The sequence below is a fragment of the Telmatherina bonti genome, assembly GCF_933228915.1.
Source record: "Telmatherina bonti genome assembly, chromosome: 4".
NCBI lineage: Eukaryota > Metazoa > Chordata > Actinopteri > Atheriniformes > Telmatherinidae > Telmatherina > Telmatherina bonti.
In genome coordinates, this window is record NC_136622.1 from 5,670,968 (window position 1) to 5,697,992 (window position 27,025).

Sequence of the window (27,025 nt, forward strand, 5' to 3'; positions counted from 1 at the left end):
TTCCAAGGTTAAAATACTCAAAATCTCTAAGTATATTTGGTAGTTTGAGCAGGGCTGGAGTTTAAGATGCAGAATATCTTGTATGTCTTTGTTAAAGCAGTTTTCTGGAAGTGTCCATGATGACTCATTAAACAGATCTGAGGGTTAAAGTTTCTCTGCAAATAGGCAAAGACAGTTGAAATGAATAGTACTACAACCAATAAATAGTACTACAACCTAAATATATGATCCTGGGTGGCGAGTCGTGCTCAAAAACATGTTTTTCTCCAATGACCAACTGAGCTGCTTGAGCCTTCTCAAGTAGCTTCCAGTCTTTGTTCTAGAACATTCCCCCTTCCTGCAGGGGGTCTGGTTTTTTATTTATCCCATCAAAGAGGTTAAGAGAGGCCAAAGCAGAGTACATAATGACAGCAGCAAGCAGAACAAGCTAAAACCGAAGCCAAACGGTTCTACGCGTCAGCTTGTATCAATCTCACTGTAACTGCTGTTAATGAAGCGTCTTTGTTCCTGAACCAACGCTGCCGCTGCTCCTCATGCTGATAGAATAAACCAGCCGGGACAGCCTCAGTAATATGGATTTGAGATTTATTCAGATCATAATTACACATTGTTTAAACTTAATATTGTCAAATTTTTAGCACAAACATCTGTGATGGCGGGGCGAAACGTACAGCTGGTGGACAAACGTGCTTCAACACAGATCATTCCCATCTTTTAGGATCACAGATGAACGAAAACAGGGTTTCTGACATGATGCCCTGCTGATCACCAAGAGACAATCCAAAAGAAGAGAAAAAGCCTGGAGTATAACAAATCTTCATATAAAAAAGCTTTGTAAAAGAGGAGCATGCAGTCAACAGAAAAGGACTAAACTAAGTTTGGATCAGTCCTCTGGTTTACACCATTTCTTTACAACGCCGTCACATGCCAGAGATTAGGAAGTTAGATGAACATTGGCAGCTCAGTCAGATTACAACATAACCACTACAACAAAGTACACGTGAAAACAAGACCTTCAATCCTGCAAGACAGAAGACGAGCCCCAACTTTCAGCATCAAACTGTACATGATCTTCAGCATGCCATCTTTTTAAAAATTGCTAGTTGACGGATGGACTGATATTCATGTCTTGACATAAATTATCTAATTTTCAGCACAGTTAAAGTATATCATTACAATTCAAGTAAATAAAAAAGACATTTAAAATCCTTTTCTCTAATTTGGATCTATTGCTACTGTATGCTCATGGAATGGAAAAAATCTCAAACTTACAGTAGATTACAGCCAGCAGAAATGGCATAAATATAAATGTTTTCCACTAAATACAATCTGGCATTTCCTTAGTGTGGAGAGCTGTTCCACTGCAGGGATCAGCAGGTGGTGTTCAGGTCAGGACCTCCTTCAGGAGACACAGCAGGCCTGTCTGAGCAGCATCGCACCAACAAGCTTCCTTTCTTCTGCTTTTAGTTGCACAGATTCAAGGTTACATTCAGAACTTGCATGTTTGTCATCGTTACAAAATGATAAATTGAAAAGAATCAGAAAGAGAGGGTGGAAAAGCCCCCGCCAGAGGACAAGCAACTCTTCCTGCAGAGTAGGCTGTTTGACGGGTTACAGCGGAGATATGAAACCAATCTCTCCTTGGGAAAAACTGAAACGTTTTCTAGTTTCTAGCTGCGTCTCACTCTCAGTTCCAAGACAGCCAGCTCTCACAGTTTGAGCATGAAAAAAACTTCACTGTTTTCAGGGTCTGAGGAGGACTGGGACTGTAGTGGGGTTAGCTGGCTCAGCAGGTCCAGGCTGCTGCAGGGACTATGGGCCACGCAGCACGCCCCCTCTGGGTTGCCCCGCTCCTCGATGGGGCTGGAAGCACTGCTTCCACTGCCGATGCTAGCAGACAGGCTGAAGCTGGCACTCCTGCCCTGCATCAGACCCTGAAGCCTCTGCCTCTCCTGGGCTTTCTTGGCCCTGTTGGCAATGTACCGCACCCTGCTTTGGCTCCTTGAAGAGGTCCTTCGGACCAGGGTGTCATCGACCGGGTCCTCCTGCGAGGGCCTGTTTTCTGGGGCAAAGTCGCTGGGAGTCAGAGGCTCCACATCGGCCAGCTTACGCAGCTGCTCCGTCAGGTCGTTCTGTGGGCGGGGCTTCTGCGGGCTGCCTTTACGCAGCTGGTCTCTGGTCGACCCAACGATGAAGCTGCGGCTGATGCTGCGGTACTTGCTGACAAAGTTGCAGGAAATGTCATCCGAGGTCAGATCCCCGAGACTTTTGGACATGGACGATGTGGCGGCTGAGGTGAGAGTCGCAGTGGACGGCCGTTTGCTTGACGACTGCTTGAGTCCTTCCATGTAAAGCCGGCTCCAGGTGTGCCTCCTCTGAGTCAGTCTGCCAGGTGAGTCATCGGAAGCTTCTTGAGCTGGCTGCAGTAGGCGGGGCTTAACATCATCCTTGGGATTATCACTTTGCTGAAGATTAGGGTTTGACTTGCTTTTGCTGACTTGGAAGGCCTCGTAGGAAACCATTGCGGAGTGACGCCGGCTGGCCCAGGGAGGGTCGCAGGTGGTGCTGGGTGGAATGGGGAGGCTCCTTCTGGCCAGGTTGGGCAGGGACAGGTCAATGACTGTGTCATTGGAGGAGATGCTAGAAGAGGAGGACATGCCGTCTCTGTGGCTGTCGGGCTCCAGTTTGCTCCAAAGGCGATCATTCATGGTAGCATCTGTACAGATCTCCGGTACCGCTGACTGGGGCTGCCCGGCGGGGGCTCTGTCCACCCGAACATACCCCTCACTCTTCGCTCGTCTGACTGGGATGTGTGATGACAAAGGGCTAAAGAGAGCCCTCCTGGCTGGAGCTGGTGGGGTGATATGGACTGCAGGGTCTCCAGAGGACACTGTTGCAGAGGGCGGCGCTGTTTTGTGGTCCAACCTAAAGTCTGTATCAGCTTTCTTTTCCATTGTAGTTTCTTTGTTTTCCTTCTGATCTGTTTGGACCCCCCCAGTTAGATTAGTGCTTCCATTGGTCTGGATTTCTGGACTGTAATGTGTTGCTTCAACTTTCTTGGCAGGACTTTTCAGGGGGGGAGGTGTAGCTGAGGATTTCTTAGGCTCCACGCTCCCCTTTGTGGGTGTTTGGAAAACCCGGTAAGAGGGAGGGGTCAGTGAGGAGGCAGCATTTATGGCTGTGGATGCTGAGTGACGTGGTGTAGATGTGGTGCGATGTGCAGACAACCTCTCCTCTGGACTGGAGGCAGAGCGGATTAAACGACTGCTACTGGTGTCTTCTGCATGAAGTGCTGGAAAATGAGGGGCTGCTGGTCTCTGTGATGAGGAACAGTCTGTGGAAGTCAAAGAAAAAAATAAGATCACTGTTGAATTCACTTAGAGACTTCTGGCTGGAAAAACTACTAAACTGGAAAATCTGAATCAGCTTGTTGGCGCTGCTTCAGCTTGGATACTGACCAATAATCAGCATTATTTGTTCACTGTCTGGAAGCAGTGAGCAGAAAAACATGAACTTCTAGCGGGAGTGTTGGATACACTTCAAGATGCTTTAATAGTTCATTAGTAGAAAGACAGAAGTGGAAAAATGAAGACATGAATGCTTGGGTTGGATTTGAGCATATTGAAAACTAATTTAAATAAATTTGTGCTTCACAGTTTGCGTAAATGTTCTTAATGCAGAGGCTACTTCACAATCTCAGAGTGAAAGCTCCGAGTCTTTATCAAGTGGAGGTACCAGAACTGTTACTTATTTTCATTAACTTTCAACAATATAAGAAATTCACTGCTAGCTAGCTACGGCAACGGCTAGCTGTTAGGTCGGTGGAATAACATCAAGCTAGCCTGGACAAATATCTGCTAGCATAGCCATGAATAGCAACAGGTACTGATGCTAGCAGACATCGCAGCTGTTAGCATACCACAGCGAGGGCTGCTTCCCAACCCTCTCTGTGGTACATCTGGTGCTTCCACTTGCATGTGACCAGAAAGTATGTGTGTACACTGTAGCTTTAGTAGCAGCGGTGGATGCTAGTGGCTTTCCACAGCAGCCATATTGCCTCACACTAATTTCCAGAGTTTCTCATTTCATATTTTCTTCATAATGCATTGTAGATGTACAGCTCAACCCTACAAATAATCCAGATTGGTTCTTCCAGCGGACTACATGGAACACATGAGCTGCCTGATGAGTGCTTTCCAACCCTGCAGGTGGTTTTCTGCAGACTGCAGAAAACAGAAATTCTTTGCTAATGCATAAATGGTTGAGTTTAGCCCTGATATGCAAGCAAAAGAAAAAAAACATGCGGAAGAGGTTAAAAATTTTAACTTCTAACCTCTCCATCAGACAGATTCCTAATTAACATGTCAAGCATTAAATGTCCCACTGTAATACACATAAATCAGAGAAAAAATTAATATCCAAAACATCCCTTTAAACATTCCAAATAAATTCTGTGCACACTTGTGAGTTCATGACTTGTGTTTTCCACGAGTTTGTAAGGAACTGCATCCTTAGTGATGAGAAAGGTGACATGCTGCTCTCCTTGATAACCCCCAGTGCTTATTTAAGTCAGTGCAGGTATGGAGAGTGGTGAAAATGAATCTCCACAGGTGAAGGACGTATGGTTTATGAGAAGCAGGCTGGTGACAAAGAGGACAATAAAGGCTGCATGCATGCATACAGCGAGTTTACCTGGCTCTGGTCATCCCCTCAATTCTGCACTAGGAACAGAGAAAGCGTGCAAAAGGGACAGAGAGGAGAAAGGCATTTAGCCAAACTGGAAAGAAACGGGAGAATCAAGCCAAGGAAGCAGGTTCTGGGACAGAGAAGCATCTTATGTAGACATTACAAATATCACAACATTTTACAGAAACACAAGAGGTAAATCTGAGAGAAAGAAGGACGTTCATGTGATCAACATGAAAAATTGTAGTTTGCATCTGTCAGCATGACTAAACCGATGTCTAGATGCAGCTCTGTTGTCAGAAACGAATATTTGAACTCTATACACAGATTTTAGAAACGTTAAAATGTGATTTGGTGGTAAAAATCTTGATCATCACATGAACTGGGAAGCTGAAGGGTGTGTTTGGGTCAAACAGCTGCAGTTCAACCACAACTAAACTCTGCTGGTTCAGGTCATGTGATGAAAAGAAACAAGTGTTTCCATGTGGGTGCTGTGCAAACGCAAGCCTCTTGTGACTTCAGTTGTCATAATTCACTCCTAAAATCTTTCATACTTTAAACTGAACACAAAACTCTGCCTGACAGTCACAAACTACATGCAAGAATTTAATCCCAATTACCCGAAAGGAGGTTGGATTCATAAATCATGTAAGGCAGCGTTTCTCAGGAGACCCCTGCCCTGGTTCAGATTCATTAAACTGCTTGTTGGGTTCTTTTCAAGCTTATACCAACAAGCCTGTGTGTTAAAGTATGGTTACCTATAAAACATGCAGGCAGGGGTCCACAAGGACCGTGACTGAAACACTGGCACTGGATTTCCTCTACTCACACAGTACAGGACACTAACAAAACATTCTGCTGCTACACTTCTGTTACACTAAAGGTCCATTTATGCTGGATGTAGAAGACGGACGGACAGTCGTTCAATTCAATTCAGTTCAATTCAACTTTATTTATATAGCGTCAAATCATGGCAATGCCATCTCAAGACGCTTTACAGGCAGGAAAAAACATCATGAAAGCCAATTCAGAACAGCCTATATAAGGAAACCAACAGATTGAGTTGGAGGTCCAACTCAATCTCCCATCCTGAGCAAGCACACGGCGACAGTGGGAAGGAAAAAAACTCCCTTTTAACAGGAAGGGTTCATCTCCTGGTATGTAAGAAGGAGCTTAGTTATCTGCCAATAGATGCAGAAGACGCAGGGATACCGCCGGAAACCACGGGGGCAGTGTCACGTTGTTTAGCTGACAAACTACCAGCAAAAGAAAAAAAACCACAGAAGAGGAGGAACAGAAAGAAGACTATGCTGAAACTGCTGAATAAAAAACACAAAATGATGTTGAGAAAAGCAGAAAACTTTGTGGATTTATTCTTCTGATGTCTTTGATTGTGAACAACTTTATGGTGGTGCGTTACCGCTACTAACCAGTGTCAAAACATGGAAGTTAACTCTGAACTCAGTGCTACGATTTAAAGATGCATGGGAGTACGAGGGCAATCACGTAGAACGACATTTGAAACATACGTCCCCGTTTATGTACGTAAGGGAGCAGAAATGGACCATGAAGGTGTAACCTTTAAAAAATAAATCATGTTTGCACAAATCTGACAAACATGCAGGTTGGGCAGGACAGGAATCTGTATACAGGTCTTGTTGTGGCATTTCTAATAGTACGTAACAAAGGGTTACTATAATCCACGTCCCTGACCAGCAGTCAGCCAGGCGGCATTAAAAGAGCATTACTGAAGCGCTTCATGGCATCTACGCTGCTTTACTTAGGTTGAAATCTGCATAAGAGGCTGCAGATTTGATGCAGACTTAAAACAGCTGACAACCTTAAATCCAAACACTTCTCAGATTATTTGGTGTGGAGACTTATCTCTGGACAGCTTTGTCTACTAGTTTCCCTTCATCTTCCCAGAATTGTTACAAAGGCTCAGGTGGATTCAGCAACCTTCAAAACCTACAGTAGATAGACTACAGAGGAGATATCTACATTATGCTGCTTTAGAGTTCTCCTCCGTTTGATCCAAGGGCCACTGTACTGGAGGTTTACAGTTTCAAGTGTGTTGGGGCAGGGAAACTATGAATACTAGGACACTATTACTAAACTACGGGTTAAAACTTACCACTGTTCTCATCTGTCAGGCATGCGAGCAGTATCAAGAGTTTTTCAAAGAGACAAACAATGAATTTAAATGAAAATTTAAATGAAAGATACTAAAACCGAAACTACATCTATCAGAATGAAAAGGTTTAGAGCTGATTGGAGACTATCAGGGTCATGTTGTACCGGCACAGCCGATGGGGCAGGAATCCTGACTGCACACACTACCACACATGGAAACAGACTCCAACTCCCACTACAGCTACAACACACCTAGCAGGTAATCGCTACGTCCGACTCGTATGCATCTTACCAGCAACGAACAAAGGGGACTTATGGCGCAACTCTTCCATTTTCTGGGCGAACAGGGCATTCATCTCTCGCTGCAGAGTGCCGACAGCCCTCTTGCGGCCGTCAAGGACTGAGCGTGGAGGCAGCATAGGAGACGACTCCAGGCTGCTCAGACTGCCGAAGCTGTCACAGCTGCTACTGTCACTGAGCAACAGAGCTTCGCTCACATCAATGTTTGTCAGAGGTGTCAGCAACGAGCCGCAAACCGCTCCGTAGTTGGGGGGTGTCGCTGGCTGCCAGCAGAGGTTGGTTCTGCAGTCGGGTGTGAAGCTTGGCGCTGGTGTCACAGCGTTGGGGGAGCGTCTACGGGGAACGCTGCAGGACCGGCTGCTCTTGTGAGACACATCAGGCTGAGACCAGACATGTTGGGGACCCAGAGTTTGTCTGGCTTTAGATCTCGGGAAGGGGACAGGTGGGAGAAGAGCCTGGGGAGAGTACTGAAACTGGGCTTCCATGCAGGACTTGGGTTTAGGAAGAGACTGCTGTAGGTCTGGGTGGGCAGCTGGATGCTGAGGCTTGGGAGCAGGGTCTGGTTGAACTGGTCTCCTAGCTGAGGAGGACCGTAAACTTCTCCGCCGTCTCTCCCCATCCTTCATTTTGGACTTTTTTTCCTGTCTTTCCTCAACCTGATCCTTCCTCTCAGCCTCTGGACTCTCCTTAGAGCCAATCACACATGAGATGCAGTTGGAGGACATCCCGACCCTGCCTGAACTGTTAAGTGCGACACGGGCAAACACCCCTGGCTTCATGTCCAGCGGGTCATGGAAGCGGAGACGGCTGGCCCGTTTCAGAGGCTCGCTCATGGGACGGCGCTGCTCAAACAGAGAGCTCTTACCTTTACCCTCCTCTGCATGAAAAGCACCATTTGTGTCCGGATGGTCCCAAGGGCCCTTGGTTTGGTGGGATGCCAGCGAATCCCCGTTGCGATGCTGTGGTGGCGTGAACTGGTAAGAAGCGGCAGCAGAAGCCTTGTCCCTGTCCTCAGGGTCTCGCTCCTCACTGGCGCCCTCTGAGCTGTAGTCTTTGGTGTCGATGGCGATCTCTGCAAAACCCTTCTTCATTTTGGGCTGGCCTCTGGTGGGAGCACTGGCTGTGCGGCGCAGGAGGTGGGCACCAAACGGGTGCTTACGGCTGTGATGTACAACAGCATGGCTGTCCAGGGAAGACTGCTTTGGGTTTCTGTGAAACAGCCCTTTTATGCCGCTGACTGCTCGGGCCTGAAAAAACAACAAAAGCAGCATAAAACACAAAGATTTCAGAAGAGGAAGTCACCATAATGCAGGTGGCTAGAAGCCTCGCTGCGTTATCTTAGCAACAGTTTATCAGTGGTGAGCATGCTTAAAACGTAAACATCTATTTGCACAGTTGGCAAAAAAACCTCTGATAACAGCATCTGAATGATGCGTCACACTTTGACGTGATCATTCAGCCATGCTCATGCTCGCTAGCTTTGAATTCCTAATGAATTCAAAGTATTACTCGTGTGAGTATATACGTCTGTGTAGAGCAGCTGTAGTCAGTAGTTGGTTAAAAACATGCTTGAAACTATCAGAACATTGAAACACACAAAGGACTCCTACGGACGTCTCCAGGGTCATTCCGCTGCTTTGTTGCCGGGAACAGAAAATAACTCACTGTTGTGGCTCCTCCCACTGGTGGAAACGCAGCACCCATCAACTACACCACGGTCAAAATAAATTAAGCAACTTTTCTCTGAGATCTGAAAACTTTCATACTTGTCAAACATCCATTTATCGGTGCCAAAAGTTTTCTAAATCCCAGATTCGTTGGGAATTTGCACGTGTACTTAAACTCTAAGTGCTTGGTCAATACTTGGTCTTCATTCACTCGCTCCTTTCAGTTTTAACTTTTCACACAAGACAACAGTAATCAGGTGATGGCGTTCAGATGACGAGTGATGGTTGGGAAAGTCATTTTGACGTTTCACATTAATAACATCTGACCAAACCACACAAATGTCAAACCAAAATGGAGCTTCGACGATCAAAACATTTCTATGTGCAGGAAGTTTCCCAGAAACTTTGAAATGAAACTACAATGCCGTTCATATGGTTACTATGGTAACAGAGCCTGGATTAAGCGTCAGAATAAAAAAGCAATAGTTAAAGCAATATTTCACAAAAATTCTGTAAATTTGTTGGTGATGATTGTACGAGCACGTTAGCATAGCATTGCTATTAGCATCTTATAGTGAGTTCATTGGTTTCGTTTGAATATGTTTTTACCTCTGGGAAAGTTCCTAGACAGTGATTTTGTTTTATTTTCAGAACTTTTGTCCTGGCTCACAAGATGAAAAAAATACTTTTTATCAAAAGTAACAAATGTGAAGTAGATCCAAGTCATCCGCTGAGCACCGATGAGAACATTTATTAGCAGCACACATACAAGGACAAGATGATTGGGAAAAGAAAAGTCTTCAGCTGAATGAGTGAAATGTGGGTTGAAATGCACAATTTCATGTTTTCTGCCCACAAAACCTGCTGTCTGAACAGCAATGAGCTAATGGAAATGCAGAAGTTTCTGGCTCAGTGTTACTGCTTTAACCTGGGCAAAGTTTAACTTCAGTCAACAGCTGGGACAATATTTCATCTGATCAGGCAGAAAGAGCCGATGCTGCAGGCAGACATGTCCATCTACGACTGATTCTGCCTGGGATGCTTATCAATCACAGCAAGTCCTTCATAAAAAAACAGGAACAGTTGCAGCCGGGATTCCTCTCGTGTACTGACACTCTACTCCGCTGCACAGGTAAACTCCTGAGGTAAGATCCTTCCTGGCAGCTTCAAGTTGACAACATTGGATCTACTTAGAAAGGTAATGAAGAAGCAGGCAGGTGCAGCCTTCATAACTCATGTGAGGCATGAGTTGGCCTGACATTTTTAATGCTACTGCTTGGCTGACAGGAGGTGTGTGCGCACTGGGTGGGGGACTGTTAAGGCGGAAGGTGTGGCTCATGCAAGATGCCAACTGGGTCTCACTACACCTGAGTTCTGAGTGGAGGCCTCAAGGGTCCTAAAAATTTCCTGCCTCTAAATGGAGCGTTTGGCAAAAGAGGAGTCCACTGAAATCACAGACAGGACAGGAAGAGAGTGAAGGTCAGACAGAGAAAGAGATGAAAAAGAGAAAGGTGGGGGTGGGTTCAGACAGAAATCCCAACAGGAAGCACAAAAACAGCTGAGCAGGAGGAAGTTTAAAGCGAGGACAATGTGAACAACAGAGCGGTCACTGACAGCATGGCTGGAGACGGCTCAAAGGAAAGCTGCTGCTTTAAAACCCAAAAATGACATTTAAAAACAACAAGCAGACAATTCACACGGGCAAAGGTTCCTTATGGAGGAAATGTTTGTTGTCTCTTCCTTATTTGGTTTTTTAGCAAAGATCAAGTATTGCTTTTATAAACACGTATTTTACTGAAGTGAACTCACAATCACATCCAGATAAAAACATTCTCATAGCTAAGAATGAGTTATTTATAAATACAGAGGTGGCGGTGCACCCAACAGAAGGCGCCATGTTGCATTGCAATCTTTAATAAACATCAACCTGAAGGGGACAAACTTCTTAGCCTTAGCTATGAATCCCCGTGTTTCATCAGGAGAGGAGAAACAAGCAAAGACCACTGTGGATCATTCAACTTGTCTTTTTCCACTGAAATGGAGGACCATTCGTTCTCTTTGCCCCACGAGGAGAAAGAGCCAAGAGAAGAAGAAGAAATAATAAGAGGGGGAAAAGGACCATCTACATGGGTTTACCAGATGGAGACAGTTCATGGGCGACTTCAGGACTGAGGTGGAGGCTGCAGCTTTCGGCTGGACAGGTAAGTTCATTCAGTCTAACCCTAAAGTTTATTTTGGCGTTATGTTAGAAACAGAGTCGGGAGGTAAACCTTTTTTCCCCCCAGAGTTCTTCCTGTTTCATTATTAATTTCAGCTGATTTGTCAGAGGGGTGGGAGTTGATGACCCCCCCCCCCCCCCCTCGGTAGTGGTAATAACACAGTTAAACGGCGAGGGAGCGCTACTCGGTTGTTTGCATTCAGTTAGCGCACCGCTAGATGGGAGTAATTCTCACACACTGGAGCTTTAAAGGAAGTTCAGAAAAAGCATCAAAACTCTGTCAGTGTGTTACAACACCGCAGTTAAAACCACGAGAAACCCAGCTGGTGCTGGAATAGGAAACAGAACTTTCAGGAAAGTGGACTGTCTTCCACGGCGTCACTGCTAAACTGCAACACCGTTAGAAAACAGTTAGAGGGTTAGAAAGGGCATGTCTCTCTCTTTTTCTCCCACAGACGACATCCTGTGGAGTACCTACCTTACCAGTGATGTCATTCACAGCCACATGGACAAAGATGGACGCCTCCTCCATACCTTCCAGGTAAACATGGCGATAACCTGCACACATACACGACACAGCTGCATAATTACAGTCAAAGTTCCTGCTCCAATTCCAGGTAAATGTTTCAGACTAAAAACTTTACTTTAGGTTGTTTCGCCTATTCATTCACTGGACTCCGCCCCATCTGAACGTGTGTCTGTTTTATACATGCATCCATACCACAGACCGTATATGAAAGATGGATGGAGCCTACGGCGGTTAAAAATGAAGCCTATGTAGTAGTGTGTAAAACTGCAGTTCCCCCTTCATCCACTAGGGGCTGCAAAACAGAGCAAATCCCCATAGACTCCCATGTTAAAAAGACCAACTTCACAGCAGAAATAAACATGTTTACAGCAGAAATAAACATGTTTACAGCAGGAATAAACATGTTTACAGCCTGGTACAAAAATCTATTTTAGGTTTAATAGGTCAGGTTTACCTTCATGACAACTGTGGATTGTGGAGTGAATTTTTTTCTAACTCGCCCGTTTAAAAGTAATTTAATCTCAAAGTTCATCATATTTAGGGACGTGTCCTTTTGATTGACAGGTACCCAGTCTCCCGCTTCAAGTCAGAAGAATGTAGAACCACCACGGTTGTTAGCCGGTTAACAACGTGACTTAGCTTTAGCCCGCTTACCTCCGTTAGCTGGTTAGCTCCTGTTATCTCTGGGTTAGCTCGGTTAGCTCTTAGCTACAGAAAACTCGGAGTTCGCGGGATGTCAATCATCCACCATGATGCTCACAGCCCCCCTCTCAGCTCCACCTCTTTGCCCATATTTGTATTTTCCGGACGAGACGACACGCATGCCCCTGCCAAGATGGTGATGGTAGGAACCGCCCACCGAGTATCAATTCACCTACGGGTGACGTCACGGAGGCTCCACCCATCTTTCTATATACAGTCTATGACCAATACACACACACACACACACACACACACACACACACACACACACACACACACACTTAGCCGCCACTTTATCAACTTCACTGGTTCTCCTGCTTGTTTACATAAATATCTAACCAGCCAATCACATGGTAGCATTTCGTCATGTAGACATGATGAAGACGACTTGCTGAAGTTCAAACTGAGCATCAGAATGAGGACAAAACAGGATTTCAGTGACTGAAGGTGACATGTTGTTGGTTCACACTAAACCAGCTCTACCAGCTTCCTCTTCTTCAGAGAAAATGTCCGGTCGATGTCAGAGGAGGAGCTGAAAAGGTGGCATCTCTGGATAGTTTAGCATAAACTAAATGGCTAAACAGAAAGATTTCATTCACATTCAGAGCAGAAGGACCAACCAGCCAAACACAAACTGCCCGAGCGGCTCCATAAACCTCCGCCTGTCCTCTTAGTTTTCACCGTCTCAGCAAATCCCAAATCTGCGGTCATCCGAGCTCAAACTGCAGCAGCAAAGCTTTTAGAGGTTGCCGCTGAAACGCAACACGGCTGACGGCTCGTCTAAAACCCGGTGGTCTTACCTGGCATCATGCTGTTGAAGGCAATCGTCCGCTGGCCGATGAAGTCCTGGCCGATGGGATCATGGTCCCACACAAGGAAGCGCACCAGGGTCAGCTCCGGCATGTGGACGGTGAACACCAGAGTCTCCTCCCACATCGGGTTGAAGCCTAGGAGCCGATCCCAGGACAGGCCACAGATGGCGGGGTGTGGGGTGGGGGAGGGCAGGGAGAGATGGAAGTTAGGAGAGAAAGGAAAAGGAGTGAAGTGAGGAGAAAAGGCTGCAGGTTATCAGAGGACAGGAAGAAGACGGAGAGGACGGCCAGCAGAGCGAGCTGAGCTCAGCTGTCATCAATTATTCAGATTTGTGTGTGAAAGAGGCAGCAGACTGTCAGGTGCTGCCTCTGCAGGCTTCCTCATGCTCAACTCATCAATTATAGATCCCAGCTTCCAGAATTGCATGTGCAGACACACCGAGACGATGCACGGCTCCGTATGTCCATCAATCAGCTGACGAGGGACGACCACAACAAGCCACAGACAAAACCAGCAGTTCCCCACCAGCCACAGCTGATGAGCGCCCTGCATAATGCATGCAGGAAACTTTCCTGCGAGCTGCCGACACGTCAATCACAGCTGTCTCTGCAAGACCGTGGTTCACACGTTTCCCAAAAGCCACGGCAACACCAAGCCAGGTGGAAATCTCAACGTTTACGTTTGCAGTGGTAATTATTTCAGCCCCGGGTTTATTTTATAGGCTCAACAACTGCATCTTCATAATGCAACCAGTGGTTCTCTGCAGCCACAAGGTCGGGTGAATCCGTGGATGCAGGGGTGTCAGACTCCAGTCCTCCAGGGCCGGTATCCTGCAGGTTGTTGTTTCCTGCTACCAACACACCTGATTCAAATCAAATGGATCCAGCAGCTTCTTGTCAACCTATTTATGACTTTCAGTCTGGTGTGTTGGAGCATGGAGACAACAAAAACCTGCAGGATACCGACTGGGAGGAGGGGGGGAGGCTTTATTCGTTTCATTGAAAGATTGCTGTGCATGAACATATCATCCAGCGTTCCAGGCTGCAGCTGTGTTCTTCCTTCCTGGATTACATGACCATCAATGGGAAAACATCCCTATCACTGGATGCCAGAATGGTGAGATCATTCCTGGCAATAAGCGCAAGGTTTGGGAAACACGTGCACGCTGCCTCCACCAACACAACAGATCAACAGAATCCTCTTTGGGACTCTTGGAGTTAATATAAGAAGCCGCCTCATCCTCAGGTTGCAACGCCTCATCGCTAGGGTCCTCTACATCGGCTCCCTTTTCTTACTTTGATCACCACAAAAATGAAAAGAATAAACAAACAGAAAAAAAATTCATTCCCACCCACCACACCAAGTAAATACCCGTCCTAAACCCTACTGTGAAATTTTATTGCTGTAATTTCACCTACAAGTCAGCATTTTTGCGGTTTATCGACCCGTTGCAGGCTTACTGGTAACCTGCTTGTTGGACTCGTTGGCTTGGTGTGTTCTGCCTCCTGGGTACCGGATGTTCTTTATGCTCCCTGAATCACATACCAGACCAATATGTAGCCTGTGTCTCTGCGCTGCTGGGGAGCTGAAAAACCTGCATTGTCACACTAAATGTTGGTTCTTGGATTTTACCAAATGAATTTCTAAATAAATGGGACTGGACCAGCTCTATACCCTCTTTGGGGTCCTGGAAGGGGCATGGGCATTTGCCCAACCAGCCTACATGTGCTTTGTGGACTTTGTGTCCCCCGGGGGCTCCTGTGGGGGGTACTGTGGGAGTATGGGGTACCGGACCCCCTTGTACGAGCTGTCCGGTCCCTGTACGACAGGTGTCAGAGCTTGGTCCACATTGCCGGTAGTAAGTCGGATTCGTTTCCGGTGAGGGTTGGACTCCGCCAAGGCTGCCCTTTATCACCGATTCTGTTCATAACTTATATGGACAGAATTTCTAGGCGCAGCCGAGGGGTTGAGGGGATCCGGTCTGGTGGCCTCAAGATTGGGTCTCTCCTTTTTGGAGATGACGTGGTCCTGTTGGCTTCATCTGGTCGTGATCTCCAGCTCTCACTTGAGTGATTCGCAGCCGAGTGTGAAGCAGCCGGGATGAGAATCAGCACCTCCAAATCTGAGACCATGGTCCTCAGCCGGAATAGGGTGGATTGCCCTCTCCGGGTCGGGAGTCAGGTCCTGCCTCAAGTGGAGGAGTTTAAATATCTCGGGGTCTTGTTCACAAGTGAGGGAAGGATGGAGCGCGAGATGGACAGATGGATCGGTGCGGCGTCTGCAGTAATGCGGACTCTGCGCCGGTCTGTCGTGGTGAAGAAGGAGCTGAGCCAGAAGGCGAAGCTCTCCATTTACCAGTCGATCTACGTTCCTACCCTCACCTATGGTCATGAGCTGTGGGTCGTGACCGAAAGAAGGAGATCTGGTATACAGGCGGCTGAAATGAGTTTCCTCCGCAGGGTGGCCGGGCTCTCCCTTAGAGATAGGGTGAGGAGCTCGGTCATCCGGGAGGAGATCAGAGTAGAGCCGCTGCTCCTCCGTATCGAGAGGAACCAGTTGAGGTGGCTCGGGCATCTGGTCAGGATGCCTCCTGGACCTCCCTGGTGAGGTGTTCCAGGCACGTCCCTCTGGGAGGAGACCCCGGGGAAGACCCAGGACACTCTGGAGGGATTATATCTCTCGGCTGGCCTGGGAACGCCTCGGGATCCCCCCCGCAGAGTTGGCAAATGTGGCTGGGGAGAGGGAAGTCTGGGCTTCCCTGCTTAGGCTGCTGCCCCCGCGACCCGACCCCGGCTAACTGATTCTCGGGATGATATGGAACTTCTTTTAATCAATACTGAATGTTTCTATGGCAACAGGCAGATGCCATAGAAACGTTCCAACATTGTTCAGATTGACTCACCGTTATCATCCACCACTCTGGTCTGCTCCTTGCAGCAGTCCACCGGGAGGCCGATGATCTCCACCTCCACGAAGGGATCGATGATCTGATGGAAGCGTGATGAACAGAGTTAACATGAAGCCGTTTCCTTCCAGAACCTGCAGCGGCGTTACCGTGGCTACAGCAGCAAGCAGCTTTATACAGGACCATTCAGAGTTCTTCATGGAAAACATTAAAGGCATTTCAGATGCTGCAAGAAAGCATTAACATGTAGTAAAATACAGCAACAACAAAAAAATCACTATGAATCACAAAGTAATTACTGCAGATTTCATCCAAAGGAAGACGAGAAAAATGTTTTAATCTGGATTTAAAAGTGTTGACATGGTGAGTTTCATCTTCACTGGTAGGTTGTTCCACGTGTTTACAACATAACGAAATGCTGCTTCTCCATGTTTAGTCTGGACTCTGGCCCGGACTCTGGCCCGGACTCTGGCCCGGACTCTGGCCCGGACTCTGGCCCGGACTCTGGCCCGGACTCTGGCCCGGACTCTGGCCCGGACTCTGGCCCGGACTCTGGCTTTCACTAGTGGACTAGACCAGCTGGCCTAGACCAGCTGGCCTAGACTAACTGGCCCGGACTAACTGGACTAAACGAGCTGGACTAGTCTCTGGTCTGGTCTCTGGTCTGGACTAGTTGACCCAAGTCTGCTTGGTTTATGTTCTCGGAACGCATCACAGGTGGATTCTGGTCCTGAACCGTTCAGGATTCTGTAAACCATCAGCAGGGTTTGAAAATCTATCCTGTGACTGACTGGAAACCAGTGTAAAGGTGTTAAACTGTCCCAGTTTAAGCTCCAGCAGCATCTGGATGAGCTGCAGATCCAGACCAGTCCAGGAATCCAGTCTACTGGAGAGGAGGCAGCATCGAACAGAGGGATGTGTGACTGAGAGGAGCTGAGCCACACATGTGCGGTGTTGTCCATCGTGTCCAACGTGTCCTACCTCTCCTCGGTCCCCCAGCATGGAGTCTTTGGGTTTGGGAAGCTGTTGTCCGCTGATTATCTTCAACACCAGCTGCTTCTTCATCTGAGCCGGCAGCGGGTCCTCCAGGTTGGGGTTGAAGGCACCTGGCAGCGGAAAACTCAGCTTCAGCAGGTGATCAGATTGATCCAACAGATTTAATGTTTGCTGATATTTCACAGCTTTTATTTTCATATCTCAGGATCAAATCAAGCAACTTTATTCCGTCTGCGACGATCAAACGTTTCCACAGCATGCAGGACGGTTTCCTTGTGGACACACACCTTCACACATGCAGACGGGCTTCAGGATGTAGCCACAGTTGCCGTTGCTGTAGAATTTGGCTCGGTTGAGCTGAAGAACCCGGCCCTCGGACTGGTAGTTAAGAGCAACTAAAGAAGAAAGATTCATCTCCGTGTTAGTTGGTTGAAGCTGAAAGCTTGCAGAAAGCCGCACTGCGAGGCGGGCTGCACACTGACCCAGCTGGCAGCCGGCGTTCCAGAAGGGCTGGGGGTTGAAGTTGGACGAGTCCACGCGGTACGAGGACGGGTAGATGCGCGACAGCTGCCGCTGGTTGAACTGGATGAAGGCTGCGGCTTTCTGCTGCATCACCTGGTGGGCTTTGGTCTCGCTCAGCGACGACACCTGCCAGCTGCAGCTTGCTGCAACAGAACACAGGACGCCACGCGCCGGTTAACGCCGCTGTGGATGGCGTCACGCTGGACGTGCTGACTGATGCCTACCTTGTGCGTCGATGTCATACAGACCCACGGAGCACGTGTACTTGACCAAATCGGACAGAGCTCTGGACAGCTTCATGGTCTTCTTCTTCCTGTGGGATGAGAGGAGGTCGGCGTTGCCGAGGAGACACGAGTCAGAGGTGGCGGAAACCGGAAAGTTCCTTTCCTCTGAAGACAGAATGAAGATGTTCCAGAAACTTTCTGCAAATAGTTTGGTTTGGTGTCCGTGTCTGAAGGACGTTTAACTCGTTTACCTGAACTGTTGCATGAAGCGTTTAGAGCGGTTTGACCTGCACAACGACAGAAACTGTCCTGGCAGACCGAGTCCACCTGCAGTTTGTGTGTGATGAGTGTGTGTCGTACTTGCTGTGGTGTGGGGGGGCTCGGGAGGCGCTGCTGGTGCTCTCCTGGTCCGTGTCTGTGTCCTCGAAGCTTGACGTCTTCTTCAGCTTGGAAGACTTTTTCTGCTTGACACAGAGGGACACGTGAGGACCAAGCAGGGAAACGTCTGCATGTGGAGAACATTTCCATGAAGAAGAAAAAGGCGAAACTAAAATACCAGGAAGACATCTTACATGTAGAGGAAACAGAACGTCACACTGTATATTAACTCGCTTCTATTTAGAAAAGTCCTTCCCATCCATCGCCATGGCAACTACCTGAGCATCGAGACATAAACCTCTCCTAGCTGCAGGCTCCAAACGCTCTTTCTGAGACAGCGCCCTCTAGTGGCTGTCAGGATCTGTCTAGACTATAAATCACACCTGACTAAGTCACAGCAGCAGCAGTCATCTCTGCAACATTTAGTCTGTTTATTTAGCTTGTTTGTTTTGCTGCTGTATAAATCTGGTGTGTCTCCTGATGTCACGCTGCACCACCGTGCTTAGAGAAGCAGCGCGACAGCATGCTCATCATCCTCTTCCTCACCAGTCTGTCCTCAGCAGAAGCATGCCGAGCTGCAGGGACGCTCCGTTCAGGTGGACAAGAAGCTGAAGGTAAAATAAAAGCTAACCTTGCGTTTGGAGAAGCTCCCGATGAAGGATCGGCTCGTTCTCTTGGTGCTGGTGGGATTCGCCTCGTCCGCCGTGTCCGTCCCATCATCGCTTTTACCCTGATAAAGAAACCAGTTCTCTGAGATGTCAAACCAAACACCTGCAGGCTCTTCCTCTTAACTCAGCTCAAACTGCTGGAGCTTACTGGAACCGCCTCTAATGGTTTCCACAGACCTACAGCATCACAGCTGACGACACTAGAAGTCACGGCAGCAGACTTTCAGCAGCAGAGCATGAAGGTGGATTCCTCAGCCTGACTGCATGAGAATGGTTCAGATTCATCTCTATGCTACTGCAGAACGACGGCTTCCACAGCAGACACGCCGGATTTACTGCCGCAGAGTCCGATGTTTTACCATCACAGGACACGTGGTCCAACAGGACCGTTGGCCTCGGTGGATCAGAGACACAGGAGATCCTTTCCACACGAGACTGGAGAGGACCTGCTGGACCTGCAGCCTTTCTGTCGTCGCCTCCAAACACACAGCGGCTGAGTTACACAGGATGCAGCTGGAGAGATTGCTCGTGTTTAGGAGCATAAAACAAGAAGGGTTCTGAGCCGTCTGCGTTAGCAGAGGGGGGTCCAGCCTCGTGCAAATGGGTGTCCACGTGGACAAAGACGTCCAACACGGCTCAGCAGTGTGACCGTCAGGAGGATCACTCTGGAGGGGATCTGCTGAGGGTCTGTGTCCTCGAGCAGGACCAAGGAACACACGGCGTCCCCGGACGATCTCTACTGGACCCGACGTCTCAGGAGGACACAGCATCCATCCAGGACACCGTGTGTTTGAGCTGCTGGTCTCTCTGGACACGGACGGACAGAACTTTGTACAAACTCTGAGACCACGTTGAGGCGTTGCTCTGAACGGAGCAAAGACTAAATGATGTTTTGTAGAACAGCTGTGTGATGGTGAAGTGGGCGTGGCTAATGCAGATGCGACATGTTGGATGGTTGGAAGAGCTGGCTGGGAGGACATAAACCTGTCCAACACATGGACACTGCTGCATGGACATCCCGCCGTCACGGACAAAGATTCTCATCAGGCGTGAAGTTGCAGGTCTGACGAGCAGGAAACGATGAAATTCAGCTCAACTGGTTGAGCTGCTGCGTCACATGCAGCCCTGCAGGAGAGCTGATTGGACCGCATGATCATGTGGTCCAAATTCATCACTGACTGCCGGAGGACGTCATGCAGACATGAGGCAAACAGTGTGGATCCATCAGACCAGTGTTTATCAGTTCCAGTCCTCAGACCACCCCCACCCTGCATGTTTTAGACACGATCCTCCTCCACCCTGAGGCAGATTATTAACTTCCTCATCCAGTTGTTTACAGCCTGTAACAAGCCTTTTCTTTCATTCAGGTGTGTTTAGGTAGGGTTACCTATAAAACATGCAGGGAGGGGGGGTCTGAGGACCGGAACGGAGAATCTCTGCGTTAAACCCACATCCACCTGTGTGACCAGCAGGTCTGCTGAGCGGTGAAACACTCTCCAGGTGTCATCGCATCAGCACAGAATCTTACTAGATCATCGCTGTTTTAAATCAATCTAAGGTGCTTTGCAGTTGGAAAAGAAATTCAAGCTGATTTTTTTGTTGCAACATCAGGAACTTCAGGTCACAACAAGAAGAAGAGCCGGGGGGGCAATGTGTTGCAGCTGGAGAGGGTGCAAACTGGACGACAGCAGAAGTTTAGCATGGAAAGGAAAGAAAACCTGATTTTCTTCTGACTTGAGGAACATGTTTGAGTCGCAGTATCATTAAAACCCAAATGCAGGAAAAGTTGGTGAGAAAACAGCAGAAATTCCAGTTTAAACCGGTAAAATCAGGTTTTCTGCTCCAGTTGGCTCAGATTCGGTCAGGCCAGCTGCTGACCCTCCGTATTACCTTGCTGCCAGATGTTTCCACGGCTTTCCCAGCAGGAGGCAGGCCTGCTATGGTGAAGCTGTCCGGGTCCTCCCTGTCCCGGATCTTCGACTCCTTCATCAGGCTGTCCAGCTTTTTCTTGGCCATGTTCTCCACCTGCTTCCTGTTGGCCGACGTCTGCAGGGCGAGGACACACGCAGCATGAGACGGACATGAATGTTGGTCTTTTTACAAACTATTTATTATAAAATGTTTGTTAGAAGAAAAAGCCTGAAACGTCCTAAAGCGTCACCAACAATCTTATTCAGTTTGTGTCGGGTTGAATATTTGCAGGAAGAGCATCATAAGACCGGGACTTAAAGCCGCTTGCATTCCCCGCTTCATGCTGGCTGCAGAGTCCATCTGTCAGATCCAGCCTGAGGACAGGCCGGTCAGGCTGGTGCTCAAACATCTGGAACGCCTGTCAACAGGAACCTTTATCCTCCAGAAATGTGAGTTAGGACAAGCAGGTCCTGCTCCGGTCAGATCAGAGCTCAACGGAGGGATATGTGGTGGTGGTGGGGGGGATTGGATGGAGCGGTCAGTCGTTACGCGTATGCTGATAAACCTCTCCAGATGTGAGAACACAGTTTTCCTTACGGAGCCTCCAGGCTGAAGAGTGACTCAGTGGCTGCAAATGGCTGATAAATACCAGATGACATTAATGTGTTATAAAGTTTAGTTCACAGTGAAAGCAAACGGGCGGAACCGGAGCTGCCGGGTCCACCAGCAGACAGGACACATGTCAGCAGCTGAACCCTGAAGGCTCGTCCACATGCAGAGGCTTCATGCAGAGATGGGGGATGGAGAACAGATGGAGGATGTCGTTACAGGAAGGAGCAGATGAGAGAACATCAGCGCCCCCTGCAGGCCATGGAGGTCAGCTGTCGTAACGTCAACCAGGAGGACGTTTGCTGTTTGTGTAAACTAGAGATGTCACGACTTTTATGTCTACAGCTCAGTGTGGAATGAAGAGCTAGCTTTAATAACCACAACTACATCCAAACAGCCGACCAGAGCGACTTCCAGACGGAGCGGAAACACATGTTATATCAGTGTCTCATTTTGTTGCTTTGAGGAAAAGTTTTTTCCCTCCAAACAAACAGATTCCGTTATTCTTGTCAAACTGTCTTTAGGTTGTAAGAGGAGAAGAAGTGTGAAAGCAGGACGTGAAAAGCTGCAGAGACATGATGGAAACCTGCACCTCCTGCAGCTTGTTGTGCCAACGCTGAACGTTCAGGAGGTTGGAGACGCTGATGTTTAACGGAACATGAGATGTAATCATGAATGACTCCGGTTGGTCTTACAGCCTCATGATGCATTCACTGACCGCTACAAGAACTAAATATGTCTTTTTGTGATGTTAAACCTGAGGTCTGTGGAGAGATTTGTTTTATTTTGTTATATTTTCACGTCTTGTCGGCGTCAGAGGACAGAAATAAGTCCGACCAATGGACGAACAAGGAGTCTTCATGTGGTTTTATAGAGGTGGGAAATGATCGCTGCACCACGCTAATTGGAACATGAATCATAAAACTAAGTGTGAGAAACTGTCTCCGTTTCAGTGTCAGTACAAGTGAATCTAACTGCAGCAGTTTACAGTCCTCATTCTGTACTGCAAACGTTTATTCCTGGCTGTTTGTTGCATTTCAGAAACCCCGACACGACTTTGACAGGCGGGATGAGAACATGTGGGATGACGAAGTGGGATGTCAGAGACGAGCGGGGATACGGTACCTTCCACTTTCATAGAGGCAAGCAACAGTCGGAGAGAAGAAGAAGAGAGGACAAACAGGAAGAGAGGAGAGCGAGAAATGAGAAGAAATAGCCTCACAGAGAAGCAGGAAACACGGATCCATGACAGAGCCTGGAGGAAACAAAGGCTACGTACGTCTCCATTCATCAGCTTGCAGTCGTCCTCCATCTCATCGGCGCTGTCCTCATCAGAAACGTCTCCCTCCTCCGCGTTCTCATCGATGTTGGGAGGAAGTTTCTTCCCCTGTCAGACAGAAGAGAAGTTTCACCCTAACAGTGTTGCACGTGCGCGATGCTGTGCTCACATTGCTGCGAGCTCACAGGTGTGTTCTGGGAACGCATCAGCAAGCTTCGTCCTCGCATCTGCTGTCGATAAAGCTCATCGGTGGAAGACGTTTTTACTATGTTGCCTAAAAATCTCCTGTGACCCCGAGTGCAGCCAGTTAACTGCAGCGAGAACTGAAGAGCCGCCACCCAACGCTTTAACCAGCCTGTTGTCAACGACTGGATGGAGGCACGTCAATCAAACCCAGCTGCCAGTCGTCCCGTTTCGGTTTAGTTAAAAAGGCCGTTGCAGATTTTAGGCGGATGAATCGTGTACCGAGTCAGGAAACACGCAGCTGTTGCAGCATAAATGTGTCCAGGGCAGAGAAATAACTTCAATCTGATGAAGACCCAGCTTTCTACCAGCACTTAAACGCACCGTGTATTTGTGGAACTATGAGGAAGACTGAAAACTGCACGTGCTCAGTGTGTGTGAGGTGATGCGTGTGCACACGGTTAATGATTTAACCTCACAGGAAGGTTTTCCAGGATGAACATGATCCATCCGTCAGGTTGATTTCTGCCTGCAAAACTGGAATATTTGTTCGTATGGTGCGAATTTGCAGGAACTCAACACAGTTTACACATCTGTAAATTATGTCACACATGCAGAACTTTGACACAAATTTCTCTCCATACTTTCCGGTCTGAGTTTCATCAGCATACGGCACATACCGGTCTCTGCATCAGTTACGATGACACGTTACTCCTGCAGTCACTGGTTTTACAAATGCAGCATGGTCTGATAGGGTCAGTCTCTGCTGAGGTGCAAACATGAGGGAAACATCATCCTGAGCTGAGAGGACAAACGCAGTTCACACAGTTTAAATCCAAATGATTTTCAGGCCAAATCTAAAGAATCTAATCAGACTGCAAATCACTTTTCCTCTTCATTTGGGTTCAGACGCCGTTTATGGATCCATCAGTAACAAAGGAAGCCGTTTTTAGCCGCAGACGCCGCAGATGCAGGAGGTGCTTCAGTAACCCAGTGCAGCATTAGTTTGGACTCCTGCAGGAGGAGCAGGCAGCTGTAGCACAGAGTTTTCCTCACTAGATGGCGCTCCCATCTCAACATGCATCGCATGTGGAAACTCGTTTTCTCTTCACATCATTAAAAAACTTTCAGGTTTTTCTAAACTCAGCCGCGGCTGGTGTGGAAGCAAAGTTCAGTTTGTGCAACAGAAGGCAGAGGCGTGGAAACATCATCTTTTCCTCCTGTTTTCACCTCCAGGATCACTTTAAATCTGAAATGTTTTTCCCTCCAGTTCATCTTACTGCAGCTACGGTGTGTATTGGCCAGAATCTGGTGATACGTGTCGTATGTCCTGCACCTTGAACCGTCTGGTACATGAAATATTCTATCCAAACATAGACAGACAGTACAGGAGCAGCAGCACATGTACTGCAATATATTATTATATTGTAGTTTTACTTTACCAGATGGTAAGAAAACTGACAGTAAACACTGCAAGCTGTTACATGTTTGGCATCAACTTACTGAGGAAGAACACTTGCTTGTTTTTTTACAGCAGTGATTTTCAACCACTGTCCTGTGGCACACTGGCGTGCGTGAGATTTTTCAGTTTTACATAACTAGTCTTAAAAGTAGATCATAAAACTACTTTTGCTTGTGTTTATCTGATTTCTAATCAAGACACTTACACAAGATGGACTTTATATTAATAATATTAATATAAATGTATATATTTATATCATGATAAGGCTTTTTTGTGGTGTGCCTTGTGATCTTTTCAGTGTAAAAATGACCCTGGGTTTAAAAAAAAGTTTTAAAAAAACACTGATTTACAGGATGGAGGAGGAAATTAAAGTCTGCCTTGTCAGTAAAGGTCTTAGATAGTTCAATAAAAGCATTTATCATAAAGTAACTCGGGGCAAAATGTTACTGAGATCAGCTGGTCTCCCGTCAGGTAGGTGTTGTGAGATAAAGATTCACATCTTTATGAAGGAAAAGTAAAAGTACGGGAGTGAACACGAAGCATCTTCATGTTTAACAGTAGACTTTATGAAAAATCAATGCTGTTGAATCATCACATCGTCATGTATAACAAAATATCACAATATTACGCCTTCATTCTTCTAACCTCCGTCTGCTGAAGTTTCTCTGTGAGCTAAACGACACGTGAAGATGTGAGGAAGACTCCTCCATCAGGACGTTACACTCATCATTCTTCTAAGTTTACCTTCACGAGGATCTTCCCCCTCAACGCCTCGGGCGACGGCAGCCGTGAGGACTCGTCTGCTTTAACGCTGGACACGTCCAGCTTGTCCCCCAGGATCTCCGTCAGGTACTGGGCCATCTTCTTCTGCTGAGGAACGCTGCAGTGGTTCTCTATGGACAGGATGACGGGGTAGCTGAGGAGAAAACATCACATTTAACATCCAAAGTCCAACTTTTACTGACTTATTTAATGACAACATCAAGACAAAGAAAAACTAAAATAAATTAGTGGCACCCAGACGCCAGGACACGATGCTCAGACATTTAAACGATTACTGAGAGCCAGAAGCTCCTCATGTCAACATCTGGAATGAAGCAACTGGAGCCAAACTGCAAGATCCAGACTGGAATCCAGGCCATCATAAATGGTTACCTGCATTGCAAATAGCATCCCAACACTTCAAGCTGACCTCTCCACTCAGCATCAGCATCCTAAAGGTGAAGGATCTAGGTAAAGATGGTCGGCCTAGCAGCAGCTTAAAAAGTTGACTCGATGCATCAATCCAAAGTTGATTGGCTGAAGGTTGCCAACAACAGAATTTATATCAGGATGAAATGAGTGCAAAGCATCAGGTGTAACGACCTTCTGACGGGGATCCAAACTTTAATTCTTTAGCTTTAACTCAGTTTTACTCTGCAAACCGCCTGGCTAAAGCTAAAGCTGAAGCTAAACACTAAAGCTAAAACTAAAGCTGAAGATAAAACTGAAGCTGAAGCTAACGCTAAAACTGAAGCTAAAGATAAAACTGAAGCTGAAACTAAAACTGAAGCTAAAGATGATACTAAAGCTGAAACTAAAACTGAAACGGAAGCTAAAGATAAAACTGAAGCTGAAGCTGAAGCTAAAGATAAAACTAAAGCTGAAGCTAAAGATAAAACTGAAGCTGAAGCTGAAGCTAAAGATAAAACTAAAGCTGAAGCTAAAGCTAAAGATAAAACTGAAGCTGAAGCTAACGCTAAAACTGAAGCTAAAGATAAAACTGAAGCTGAAACTAAAACTGAAGCTAAAGATGATACTAAAGCTGAAACTAAAACTGAAACGGACGCTAAAGATAAAACTGAAGCTGAAGCTAAAGATAAAACTAAAGCTGAAACTAAAATTGAAGCTAAAGATAAAGCTGAAGCTGAAACTGAAGCTAAAGACAAAACTAAAGCTGAAACTAAAACTGAAGCTAAAGATAAAGCAGAAGCTAAAAACTGAAACTGAAGCTAAAGATAAAACTAAAGCTGAGCCTGAAGCTAAAAACTAAAACTAAAGCTAAAAGTGAGGCTAAAACGGATGCTAAAACTGAAGTTAAAGCCAAAGCTGAAGCAGCTGCTAAAGCTGAAGAAAAAGCTAGGGCTGAAGCTAAAGGTAAAGCTGAAACTGAAGCTAAAATCGATTCTAAGGCTTGTCGTGAAGCTAAAGATAAAACTGAAGCTAAAACTGAAGCTAAAGGTAAACTGAAGCTAAAGCTAGTACTGAAACTAAAGTGATAGCTAATGCTGAAGCTAAAGCGAAAGCTGAAACTAAAACTGAAGCTAACCCTAGTACTTAAGGTAAAATTGAAGCTACAGCTAATGCTAAAAGTAAAGGTGAAGCTAAAACTGAAGCTAATGCTAAAGCTAACAGTGAAGCTGCCTCCAGGCAGAGAAAAGCTGAGGATTTCGTCCACGCTGCAGGTAAAATGGCCCAAATCGGACTCATCCACATCTGGTGTTTCCTGATACATCCTCAGTTTCACCTCACGTCATGTTGCATTTCATCTGACACATGTGTCACTGAGGTGAGACTGACGTGTTGCACGCGACATCTTTCCTGCACTTCAGTCCAGTAGAGCGTTCACACAGAGCAATACTATTCATTTTACCCTTTTCTATGATTTATTACCTGGGTTTTATGTGCATCAGATTGTACCTGGTGGGGAAGATGCTAGAGGAGAACAGGGTGGTGTGGTTGTACCTTAGGGCTTCAGCAGAAACGACACAGAAAACTGCTTACATATGAAACCCGAAGGAAGCAGACAGCTTGAAATTTAAACACAAAGCTTCAAACCAAACAACAATCCAAACAAACCG

General features: G+C 46.9%; 1 protein-coding gene across 1 annotated transcript in view; it reads right to left on the bottom strand.

The window, feature by feature from the left end:
- Positions 1–660: 660 nt before the first annotated feature.
- Positions 661–27,025, bottom strand: part of plch2a (phospholipase C, eta 2a) — a 63,355-nt gene continuing 36,990 nt past the window's right edge. Inside the window, exons 9-22 of the mRNA XM_079238627.1 lie at positions 24,930–25,101; positions 22,541–22,648; positions 20,632–20,787; positions 18,705–18,803; positions 18,056–18,156; positions 17,696–17,784; positions 17,432–17,614; positions 17,237–17,344; positions 16,935–17,059; positions 15,951–16,035; positions 13,036–13,182; positions 11,483–11,562; positions 7,985–8,366; positions 661–3,334 (exon numbers count right to left, since the gene is read on the bottom strand). Of these exons, the coding sequence (XP_079094753.1) occupies positions 1,710–3,334; positions 7,985–8,366; positions 11,483–11,562; positions 13,036–13,182; positions 15,951–16,035; positions 16,935–17,059; positions 17,237–17,344; positions 17,432–17,614; positions 17,696–17,784; positions 18,056–18,156; positions 18,705–18,803; positions 20,632–20,787; positions 22,541–22,648; positions 24,930–25,101 (3,460 nt within the window). The 3' untranslated portion in view covers positions 661–1,709. The remainder of the gene's footprint in view (positions 3,335–7,984; positions 8,367–11,482; positions 11,563–13,035; positions 13,183–15,950; positions 16,036–16,934; positions 17,060–17,236; positions 17,345–17,431; positions 17,615–17,695; positions 17,785–18,055; positions 18,157–18,704; positions 18,804–20,631; positions 20,788–22,540; positions 22,649–24,929; positions 25,102–27,025) is intronic.